Genomic DNA, 12,305 nt, shown 5'->3' with positions numbered 1-12,305 from the left:
CACATGGGCGCAGTCTGACGCCACACAAAACTTTGCACCAAGGAGCTGTAAGACTGCTCAGCGTCTGATCCAACGCAGTTGGACATTTGCATTCTCGCACACAGGTCCTCGGGGTAGTGTGGAGAAAGTTTCGGGGAACATGGCTATCGTCTCACCTGTATCATAATCAAAATGTTATGACCAACAGAGCTGTCTACATAACCCATGGCGAAAGGGGGCGTAACCTGATTGGAGCAGGGATAGCTCAGTAGGTGGAGTGGTCGCCCCATGATCGGAAGGTCGGAGGTTTGCTACCCTGAGGTATCCGTCTCTACACACTGCTCCCCGGGCACTGGATTGGTAGCTGCCCACTGCCTCACTGAGTGAATGGTTAAATGCAGAGGACTACAAAATTTCCCCCATGTGGGACTATAAAGGGTTTAAAATAAATAAAAAATACTAGCAAAGTGTAACCAAAGAATGTGGTCAGTGAGTCTATATCAGTTTTATTCTTTAAAAAACCTAACAAACAAAGTTAATAATCTTGGTAGTGGTTAAATGAAAGTACTGTATAGTAATGTTACTTTATGTCCACTTCTCATAAAGACAGATGGACACTGTGGATGAACATATTCAAATTTAAAGTACTTTAAAGTACAAAGAAGTCGGTTTATCAACTTTAAGGAACAGTTAAACCTTAACAGTAAAATGGAAAAAATACATGCTTTAATAATAAAAAAAAGAACAGCAGTAGAACTTATACATAACATTACAGTGTAAATGCACAATGCAATGATCTGCTTGTTTATACTTGATTAAATTAAAACGTTGCTGATAGCTTAATCTAACAATAGCATACTGCCCAAAATCTGCCTCTTAAACCTTGCACCGTTTTTGCACGAGTCCACTTCCTCTTTAATATACTGGGTGAGATATGGTTCTCCTTGGATAGTCACTTTGAGCAATTGAACCTGACAGTGAATTTCCCAAAAATACTTTTACAGCCTCTTGTAAAATACTTCATCAGGCCTCAAAATTGTTGATTAGCATATTCACCCCGGATAGGCTGCTGCGGTACACTTTAAATTAATAAGCCACTAACTGTACAACATTTCATGAGCAAAAGAGAGAGAGAGATGGCAAGACAGAGAGATGGATGTCTTCTGTGCCACCTTGTGAAATATGTAATACATCTTCATTTTAACGGGTGTTGTAAATGTCAGGCCACAGATATTCTCTTAATGAAAAGATCACTCTGTGTCCGAACGTTGACAAATGTATCTGGTTTGAGCTGAAAACTGAAGAGTCGTCTCCCAGTTCGGACGACTTGAAGCGTTAACAAACTCAAGCTGCCCTCTCCTCCTGTGCATCGAGTTGATCAGTTTCAGATTAAACCTTGCCGCATCATCTGCTGTCATGGTTGTCTTACTCACTTGTGTGGCCGGCGGTTAAATGTTGGGTGGTGATTAGCCTTATAGTCTGTAACTTCAGTAGCATAATCATGGACACAAATCCACAATTAAATCACTTAATCCGACATTAAATTGGCTTCAGATCAGGGCTGTGGCCCCAGAAACTTAATTGGGCTTTGAGCATGAAATAAGCTTCTTTCGTAAGATCCAAGGTTGACCATGAATAGTAAATTTCACTATTCTCCCTTGATTTTTTTTTTAATGTGCTTTGTCAAAAAAGACATGGTTGCTAAGCAGCAGAGTTAGCAATAGTGAATATATTCAACCTCCCATCTGTACCAGGATCTGGAAAACAGACAGATGTTGCAGCACGGTTTGAGTCTGCACCCCTTTGTGCTGTAAGTGCTTTGGCTGACTCTGAAGTAAGGCAACATGCATTTCTGCAAGCATTCAGTGTGCTTCATTAATTTTGTTGGCTGTGTGACGTTTTTTTTTTTTTTTTCCCTGTGTCGCTTTTAATTCTAGGAGGAAAAAAAGTAAAATCAAAGCTCATTTAATTCTTACAGAGTTGTTAATTTGCCTAATTGTGTGTGTTTTACTACTCGTGAGTGATAGATGAAAACCTAGTATGTCTAATTTCTATTATTAAAAAAAATTTGTATGTGAAGAAGATTTTTACAGTTCTCGGAAAATGATAGATGTCAAAAAATATCTACCGCGCCTCCTTCCTTTGTTTCCCTTCTCGTGTTTCAAAAACTTGCAGAAGTTTGAGCACATGGTGTGTTTCGTTCGCAGCCTGGAGCTGCTAATGTGGGCTGCTTCGAAGCTGTATCCAGCATGCAGGACTGTGATTGCAGAAAGGTTAGCATGGGTTTGAGGATTTGAAAAGTGCTAGATAGCGCAGGCTTCTGTCAGTTTGCCCTCAAGCCCGCCGGCGAAATTTTCCTTCTGCTCTTCGTCCCACGGTTTTATGCAAACTTACAACGATGTCACTGACATCAATTTACCCCTAAAAGCTGCACTGCACCGGGCTATTACCGAGCGTTCGCTGTCTCACCACCTCCTCAGGGTAACCGAGAACAGGGAGAATATAAAGAATCAGCATATAGATACAGTTTTGTTTTTACGCCCCACTTTACAGCACACAGGTGCAATGCCTTTGTTATTATGTGCATCCAGACCAATTTACTTTATGGTTTTATACTCCACTGATCACCAACACAGTCTCTTCTTTTCCTTTACACACATTTCTTAATGTAACTTCATAACAGGCCTGCTCTCCACAGTGGGGGAAATTAACAGGATGTGAATAATAAATGAGATCTTAATTGATCAGGGTTCTGTCTAAACAGATTGTATAGTTGCGCCCTTGATATTCAGATGTTGAGTCAAATAAATCAGTGCATTCAAACTATGGGAAAGTTTGAGAAACAGATTCACTTTATTGAACTGTTTAGTTCGTGATTTTAGAAAAGTTTAGAAAGTTAGACAAAACTAGACTTAAAAAAATATAATCAATGATAACCATTCAATATATTGTAATTCAGTTGTCTGAGAAGGAACTAGGCTGTTGCACTCCCCCCTAGAGTCTATTTTCAGACTTCAGAAAGTCAGTGATAGGGGACTGTGACCAATCAATGTCTTTTTAGGTGAGCGATACACAATAATAATTTAAAGTAGTTTGAAAAAGTTCACATAACAGATAAATTGTGGCGGTGCACTAAGTACAGAGGGGCGTTTAATGAGGAGGAGACATTGCACCGAAAGAACCCTGAGTAAAAACAAACACGTTCTCTCCCTATTTATCCAATGTGGAAGATTTAAAGTGGGGGAAAAACAGATCATATTTTTATGGTGGAAAAAGAAATGCACAAAATGAGCAATTTAAAAAACAACAACAACCTGTAACTTGAGCCAAAGTGTCATTTTTTCCTGTTTATGTCTCTGTTGAATCATACAAATAGTTGCCAGAATTGAATTTTGCTTTATCATGTGAACACAAAAATGTATTCTAGAAACTGGACATGTGACTGACAGAAAACAGGAAAAGCAACACATTTACTTGCACATTTTCTCAAGTGTGTCTGCTGAGTGGGTCCCACATAACTGAAGTGGGTAAACAAAATAGGAATAGCTGAATATGACCGCATCTAGGGACTCAGGTTTGCGACATCCTGTTTGTGTATTTCATAACCCCGGTCTGCGCTGTTGTGGCAGGCTTCGTTTTATTGTCATTTTACGGTGCTCTAGTGTTGTTGTCGCCGTTATTATTTTTGGTGCCTAAGAGCTGGCCTGCATTAAAGCTGCTTTCAAGCATGTTCATCCATCACAGAAAGCGAGAGAGGCGGAGGGACGCAAAGGGAAAGAAACGGCAAGAGACGGAGAAGAGTGAGAGGATGGACAAATGCGGAGACTGCTAATGGCTTTATTGGAATGATACCAGTTATTAATTATGCTGCCCTCACTTAAAAAAGACAGATTTAAAAAAAAGAAGAGAGAGGGTGAGTTAAGGGAGGAGAGCAGCTGCAATCTGTAACATGCTGTCTCAACTAATAGCTAGAAGTCAGCTTTTACTGATCACTGGATGGCTCTTTCCTAATTGATGGGGATGTGTGTCAGTGTGCGTGTGTGTGTCTCCGTGCTGCTTGTGTGTTTCCTTGCCCTTCATTTCCGTTTTCGGAACGTGAATGTCTGTTTGTCTTCCAGTCGCGCGTGTGTGCTGTAAATCTAATCACTCCTAGTGTGTGGTAGCGTGAGTGGAAGGCTAATATTGTCCATGTCACCAGTCTTACCCAGGCATGTCAGGAGGACCTGTCCTTGTCCTCTTCCTCTCTTAACTCTGTCCATCTGTTCTTTATCCTCTGCAGGAGAGGTGTATTTCCTCTTCGACCAAACAACTTTTGACAAAGTCAGATATCAGGAAAGCGTGGCACTCGTTTTCTCTCGTTTCTTATATTTTTGCCCCTCGTTGTATGTGGAGCTCTAAGGTAGCCCTTGAACGTTTTTGTTGGAGGAGGGCAGAGGATCAGGATTTCCCACCTCTTGCTTTACACTGAAGCTTTAAACACATACTGGCACCTGCCAACACACACAAAAAGTACAGATGTAATCCTCGCTAACTGATTTTATCATCTCTGAATCAACACCACCAGAACTAATTTCATAGCAGCCATTTCTCTCTGTGTGCTGAATTTATTTTACGACCCATGTGCAATGCCAAACCGCTGTAAAGTGGTAAAAAATACACAGTATGACCGCTGATGATGCTTTTTTCCCCCTCCTCCAGGTTTCCTTTAGTTAGCTGCTTTGGAAGCACTACAGGCCTTTGCACTAAGGCACTGAGGAGACAATGAGTGACCAGAGGGAATGGAATGATTATCATGTCTCCGGATATAGCTACTTTCACTCTGTGATTAACCTCTGGTGGTGTGTAGGGGTGTTTTACTAGGATGTGCTTGAGTGTGTGTATGCAGGTGATTGGACCCAGGGTGTAGATCTAATGGAGCCAAAGGGATGATTACATTGAAAAGGTCAGTTTTGTCTCCTGTTGCTGCAATTAAGACACTGGAGAAAGGGAGATGGGGGTACTGGATAAGTACTGCAGACAGAGAAAGAGGAGAGAAAAATGAAGGGAATTAGCTACAGGTATGGCTGGGAGAGGAGAGACGCGAGTATTAAGACAACATCGGTGTCTTGATGGAAGCGCATGTCAGGAAACGTTACTTCAGCTTCAGTGTGTGTAAGTGAGCTCAAATGAGAGTGTTTAATTTTGAGCACATCTGTGACCGTGTAGGTCCATTCATGCTGTTATACATTTGTACAAGTACTGTGTATCTGAATACAATATGTGTGTGTGTGTGTGTGTGTGTGTGTGTGTGTGTGTTTTAAAACTTTACAAATAGTGCTGGTATGTGAATGTGTAAACACACAAAAATACATGTTTTCTGGCTTTTCTTTGAAGTGATTACTTATTCACACATTGCGTTTTTAGATCCTAAATCTCGGCCTGTATGTGTTTTCGACAGGTTGGGCCTTAATGGTGTTGTCTGGATCATGCTTTTACTCATGCACGAGGAGAAACCAATGTTGTTTTGTACTTTAGCGCCTCTTTAGTGGTTTGAGACAGACTGTGTCAGGAGTGACACCACTCCACTGGAGATTACAACAGTTCGCCGTGTTTGGAGACAGGAAACTGATGCTTCAGTGACTAGAACAAGAATAAATTGGAGTAGATGGAAAGGAGTGTTGAACTTCAAACTACTGAGTTGCACTTCAAAAGCTCCCTCTTCACATCCTCTGCACAAAGTCATCTTTGACACGGTGTTTTGTCTGTGCATGAAGGATGTCCGAATTGGTTTCTCTTTGTCAAGGGTTGTTCTTGACTGGTTTTATGTTTAACGTTAACTACAAGGTTTGTGCTTTTTTGGGCCCGTCTGCCTTGCAGGACAACTTACAGGGGCTGAAAACTAATAAAAGTGTGAGAGCCAGGAATCCACATTGTTTGTTTGAAAATGAAATCCTTAAAACAGTTGGGATGCCAGGTTGGAGTCTAAGGTGCTGATTAAGCACTGCTAACTAAGATCTGCAGTCTAAATCTTTTACTGCCTTTCACGTTTCCTGTCAACTCTTGTCCAATAACAGCTCATAATAAAAGAGAAAAATGATGTGATATAAATAAAATGTTGGCAGCGGTGTTACACCACACTATTAGCTGTACTTAACAGGGTCAGCTGGGATGAACTCCAGCTTGAGATGGGATCTGCGTTTTGGAGAATAGACTTGAGAGGCAGGCTACATCCTGGAGAGGCGTCCGGTTGATTACAGGCCACACACACCTGTGTTTATATAGAAACAAATTTCTTGCTGTGAGGCATCAGGCTCGACCCCAACACCACTGTGCTTACTGTGGACAATACTGCAGAGCTGGAGGTTTTCAATTAGGGATAAACATTTGATTTTATGATTATTTAGTTATTTATACCTGTTAAGTCACTGAAATGTTGAACTTTAAGATTAAACTGAAGGAAAAATAAAAGATATCACCTGGTGTTTCAATGCATCACTGGATAAACTGTATTATTACTCTGTTTTCACGTGCTTTATAACAAATGTTGACCAGCTCACCTGAAATGTTGACCACCCCCGCAAACATCATAAAAATTATATCACTTATGGTAAATAAAATAAAATTAAGTGCTGGGGTGCTTTTTTTCCACCCAGCTTGTGATGTACAGTAATGAGTGTAAGTTTGCTGCCTTCTAGATGTCTTTGTCTTACCGCCTCAGGTAAACCGTGTCCTCAGAAATAGAATTTACATGAAATATTTTCTTCTTTGTCAAACAGGTGTTTTAGTCTTCAAGCAAAAATCAAATGTTTTATGCTGGAAAATATTACAATGGCCATTGTGCAGCTAGTAATTTAAATGGAAGATATGCCTTTTTTCATTATTTGGAGGCTTAATTGTTGCGTTCCAATCTGGTGTCTGCTTTTGGTGCGTGGACAGGCAGAGCTGTGCTGCACAGCTGTGGGACTTGTGTTGTCTTCCCACTCTATCCTGACGGCGACGAGCTCATTATATCCAACCGGTTCTGCTGGGAGTGCGTTACAATTCCTTGTGATGCATGTGCACTCGTGCTACACACGCACGCACGCACACAGCTTTAGACCACTTGACCTTGGTTGCTATGACAGCAGCGGTAAGGCTGCACCGAGGTGTCAGTGTGTCTTTTTGACGAGTCCCGCAGGCACACCAACGCCAGCCCACCCGTTTTCTGTTTGTGTGTGTGTGTAATGATGATTAATACCTTTGTTTTGAAAGCCAACAGAGAGTTGTTGTGTGTTTGCATCTGTGTGAGCCTTTACGTTTGTGTGTACGTTTTTTTTTTTCTTCTCTGTATCAGCGAGCATGGACTTTCCTCTGTGGCTGAACAAGCGCGTGTGTTTAGCCTGTTTGTGTGCATCAGAAGTTTCCATGCCTCATGCACTCTGAGCTGTCACTGCTATGATTGTTGTTTATAGTTTTGACATCTTGCACCTTGTCCCCGTTGTTTGTCAGTGTCTTTCTGTGCTTGTGAGAAGTTTTTTGATTTAATCTGGTCTCATTCGTAGCTCTACCTCGTCTATTTTCTGTCTAACTTGTGGCCCAGTAGCACAGGTCACGTTGGCTCTGAACCTGTTCTGGTTTTTAAATGTTTTGAAAAGTAGAGAGGTGGTGGCTTCATCTTAACCAAACAGCAATTAGGGTGACACCAAGAACCGTTTCTAATTAGTTGTTTACCTCCCAACCTTTCATTTGACTGTACCTCATTAACATGTTCTTTTGAAATTGGTCTTGATGTCAGAATTGCAGAGGAAAAAAACATTTCTCAGAGATGTTTGGGTGTGAGTTTAGGATTTTTTATGGTTGATTTAATGTTTTTATAATAGAAAACAGTGTTAAATGGTATTTTCATAGCCTTCTTTGCCTTTCATATGGATTTTCCCACAATTTATTCTACAGTGATGCAATTTTTCGACTCTGATTAATCACTTAACAAACATACAATTTCTGGGGAAAAAAGAAAGCAGTGCAAAAGAAAAGAAAGCAGTAACCATCCATGTGAAAGAGCCCGCTGAGCCATTCTTAAAAGAAGCAGAGGGTTCATCAGTGTTGTGAGGCAGAAAAAGATAAAGATGATGTGTGTTTTAATCATGTCCATGCAACCATCCATCCATCTACCCATTTATTCATTCTCTTCCGTTTATCCTTATCATGGTCATCAGGGGGCTGGCACCTATCCCAGCTACCATAGAGCGAGAGGCAGGGTACACCCTCGACAAGTCACCAGTGTGACAATCATTAACACTCACATTCACACCTATGGGCAATTTAAATTTAGAAATTAATCTAACCCCACCAAGTGCATGTCTTTGGACTGTGGGAGGAAGCTGAAGTATGCAGAGAAAACCCAAGCAAACATGCAAACTCCACACAGAAAGACCTGTGGTGGAGGTGAACTCAGGACCTTCTTGCTGTGAGGCCACAGTGCTACCGTTTTTTTCTATTTCCCTCGTGTTTTATTCAAGTTCCAGTGTGCTTGTGTGCTTTTTCAGCATTTTCGTTGGGGTTTTTTTTCTGATGTTTTCTTACATTGCCGTGCATTTGACCTCACAGGCCCACCGTATGTTGGCTATATGTCTTCAGTCATAAATTAGACGCTAATCCACTGCAAACCTTCGCCAGTCGGGCCGAGTACGACCAAGTCAGACCACGATTGTTTGGAGACAGGTTGCTTCCCACCAGGTGACCTGTGCAATCACCAGGGAACTGGTCACTCAGAGCTTGAGGGTACTACATCCTTAATCCCTGAGCGACCAGTTGGTCACCACGGCTACCTGCAAATCGATCTCTGACAACATTAGAAATCAGTGAAATCACGGGACAGCCATCGAGTCACAAAGAGGTTGTCATGCTATTTTTATTCTAGTGGGACTTGTTCTTCTTCTTAGTCTGGTATAGCTTGGAAAACTATAGAGAAGTTAAAAAAAAAGGCAAAATGAACCAGCCCAATGTTGTAACTATACCAACTTGGCTGAACTATGATTTAGTGCTCTTACTGATAATGCTTAAAAGTGAGAAGCGCTGCACTAAATCTCCACTCCCACTGACACATTGTCAAAGCACATGCAGGTTTTCTTTGTTTAGATGAAAGTTTAACCATCATCTTGCCCTTTTTCTCTCTTTCTTTTTCATGTTGCTTCTGATGTCGCTGTATTAAATCAAGGTAAGGAAACCAACACTGCATTAATCATTTTCACCAGTTTTTCTTGAACTTCTTTCCCTCAGAATTGTGCTTATTATAGCTTTGATCATTTAAGTATTTTCTGGCTCCACGGTAATTAATGTGTCGACCGTTATGCATGAGAAACATGACACTGGGAAATTTTTGTTCTGGAAATATCTGAGAAACAGTTCTGAGTTTCTATGGAAAGAGCCACAAAGCCTACATTCTCTCCACCTTTTCTTGTTGTTTTTTCGTGACTTGTTTTCTTTCTTTTCCTTTTACTTGCTCTTCTCTCTCTCTGTGGTCCCAGTCTTATATGGTTCATATTTAATAACTCACTTATGTTTGTTGGCTCAACATGAAAAACAGTTTTAATAGCTTCTGGACGCCACCCACTCTTCTTTCCCAGCTCTGGTCTTATATTGCTTTCTGTCTTTGTCTTCTTCTTATCCTTTTCTTCCTGTGATTTTGTCCTCTTGTCGTCCCTTTTGGTGGCTGTGGTTCTCAGAAAAAGCGAGTCAGGTAGAGAAACCAGTGTTCCTTTTCCCAGATCTGTTAGTGTGGTCACACACTGTTGTAGTCAGGTGTGACGCTCCTGTTGCCAGTTTGTCGTTTGAACCAACTGTAGCTTGCTTGTGCCATCTCAACACAGTCGGCTCTTCTGGCAAGAGAAAAATTGGCTTCCTCTTCTTCTTCTTCTTGTGTGTTTCAGTATTTGTTCGTATGTTTCTTAGAGAGGGAGTGCATGAGTATGTGCTTGTATGTTTTGCTGGCAGGCAGTAGTGGATTGTGGAGTAGTGTGCTGGCACTGGTGAGGTCCAGTTACCCTGTGCGCACCACACCTTAGGAGGTAATGCGATTATGAGGGCAGGGACAGGGGATTTGTTCAAAGAGCATAGAGAGGAACATCAAACACAAAAAAAGATGGGATTATCAAAAGATGAAGGGGAAAAGAGGCCGTATCCCCGCCTGTCTTTTAGCCAGCTTCCCGGTGAATACAAAGGAGGAGGGACAATGACACAGTGGATAGGCATTTTTTTTCTCTTTCTTTATTTCTCTCACTTATAAGTAACCCTGTTCTTAAGCTCGCTCCTTCTTTGTGGCACGCTCTCATTCAAGAAATTTAGTCGCGTTAGTTCTCAAGGGATTCCCAAGCAGAACTGGGGACATCCTGCAATATGAAGCGTCTGTCCAGAGTGTCGCACCTATCACATATTATGCAAAAAATAAAACACAGGAAAACCCGTTTATACTTTTATGTGCACAGTGGCAAAATGGTACATTTGTCATGTTAACATAACAAGGATTCAGCTGGGCAACTATAATTTAACCAGGTTGTTATGTGCAATTTGCAGCTGCAAGAAACATGACAAACCAACTCTGGCTCTGTTTGTTTTGATTGTCAGTGTCTCTGGGGGGCTGAAAGTGCTGTGTAACTATCATATGCAGTCATGCAAGAACACCTCAGGCTACCTGCATTGAGGCAGCTCCCTGTTTCTTCGCACCAAGTGACCCCCCCCAGCTTGAAAGGATAACAGCTAAAATCGCTTCAGATATTCAGCGCTGATGAATTGAATGGAACCTAATGAGTGAGATGGGGTTGTCTGTTTTATTCAGTTTGAAGAAAAGGTCAAATAAAGGATTGTCCAGCTATTTTTAAAAATGTTTTTCCTTCTTTTTCTGGCATGCTTTAGCTGTAGTTAGATTAGCTGCGCCAATAATATCCTTAAAGCCTATCTGTCCTGAATTTCATAGAGCAGCTTTCTCTCGGTTTTTCCCTTCTTCTTCACACACTGACACCACAACATCTCGACTATGGATTGTTACCCAAACTTTGGTCAAGGACATATTTTTGATTTTTATGCAAATATTTCAGTTCTTTTTTTAAGAATCACTGCTCCTCTTAGGATATTGGTCAGATTTAAGTGATTCAAGGTCATTTTTTCTGGATGTTAGTGTTTGTGAGCCTCTTTGACTTCACAGTGGAGTTTGATTCTCATTAGTTTGTGCAATATAGCCAAACAATGTAAAAAAAGATTGCTTCCTTTCTGTATGTCACACATTACAACAACCTGTGAATTGTAATGGATCATGAGTTAGATGACCTACTGTTTAGTGTAACTTTATATAGGGCTGTGCGATATGACCAAAATCTCATATTCCCCCAACTCCTATATCTGTTTCAAAATATCTCTGTGCATCTAAATGCTACATTTTTTCAAAAATTGGATTCAGTCCTTCTCCCTTTTATCTGGAATTACAAGAGCCACAGGATAAAAAAGGCCCACCTTTGTAAAGAGAAAATACATGGTGGCCTAGCCTTACCAGACTTTAAAAATTACTACTTTGCAGCTAATATGCAATACATAGCTTATTGGCTAGATGATACAGTTATAATGGGAAGTTGGTTGGACATGGAGCAGAGAGGACTGTATGCCTTATCCTCTTGGTGCAATTGCATTGTCTCCTGTTCATTTTAAAAATACATACTACAACTGTAATCCAGTTATTCACAATACAATTCAAATCTGGAGACAGATCGTGAAAGAGTATAGACTCAGAGCCTTCTCGCTTTTGACACCTATTACAGCTAATCCTGCATTCAGACCCTCAGTTTTAGATGGGACATTTGATCGCTGGAAGGAAATGGGGTTGGGAAATGTGGGACACCTGTATTTTCAGGGCTCTTTTGCTTCATTTCAACAGCTTAAGGAGAAGTACAATTTACTAGCCTGTGATTTTTTTTTATTTTTTTAGATACCTTCAAATAAGGAGCTATGTAAGGTCCCAACTACAACAATTTGAGTTTGCAACTCCAGGTAAGCTTGACCAATGCCTGGCGGATTGTATAACAGAAAAGCATGCGGTTGCTTCTATATATGAGATATTACAGTCACTCCGGCAGAAGGATACAGGTAAAATAAAATCAGCTTGGGAAAAGGAATTAGGGTCAGACATTCATAATGATATCTGGACTAAAGGGCTACGTTATGTTAATTCCTGCTCTATCAACGCCCGACATAGGTTAATTCAGTTTAAAATTTTGCACAGATTGCACTACTCGAAGACCAGATTACATCGAATATTTCCTGAAACGTCACCCATCTGTGATAAATGTCAATGTGCAGAAGCTGATCTGCTTCACAGTTTT

General features: G+C 40.9%; 1 protein-coding gene across 3 annotated transcripts in view; it reads left to right on the top strand.

Annotated features, from left to right (window-relative positions):
* The window catches only part of fbxl17 (F-box and leucine-rich repeat protein 17), a 230,662-nt gene that overhangs the window by 98,281 nt on the left and 120,076 nt on the right, over positions 1–12,305 (top strand). The window contains exon 9 of one of the 3 annotated variants that reach the window (XM_042219502.1): positions 9,155–11,910. The exons of the other annotated variants lie outside the window; for them this stretch is intronic. Coding sequence (XP_042075436.1) covers positions 9,155–9,158 — 4 coding nt within the window. The 3' untranslated portion in view covers positions 9,159–11,910. Of the gene's footprint in view, positions 1–9,154; positions 11,911–12,305 lie in introns of those variants that run through there. 3 annotated transcript variants of the gene reach the window in all.

This window comes from Haplochromis burtoni, unplaced genomic scaffold (assembly GCF_018398535.1).
Source record: "Haplochromis burtoni strain Fernald_Lab_line unplaced genomic scaffold, NCSU_Asbu1 Contig_34, whole genome shotgun sequence".
NCBI classification, from domain to species: domain Eukaryota; kingdom Metazoa; phylum Chordata; class Actinopteri; order Cichliformes; family Cichlidae; genus Haplochromis; species Haplochromis burtoni.
The sequence above is the reverse complement of the archived record's forward strand: the minus strand, read 5'-3'. Positions and strand labels throughout refer to the sequence as shown.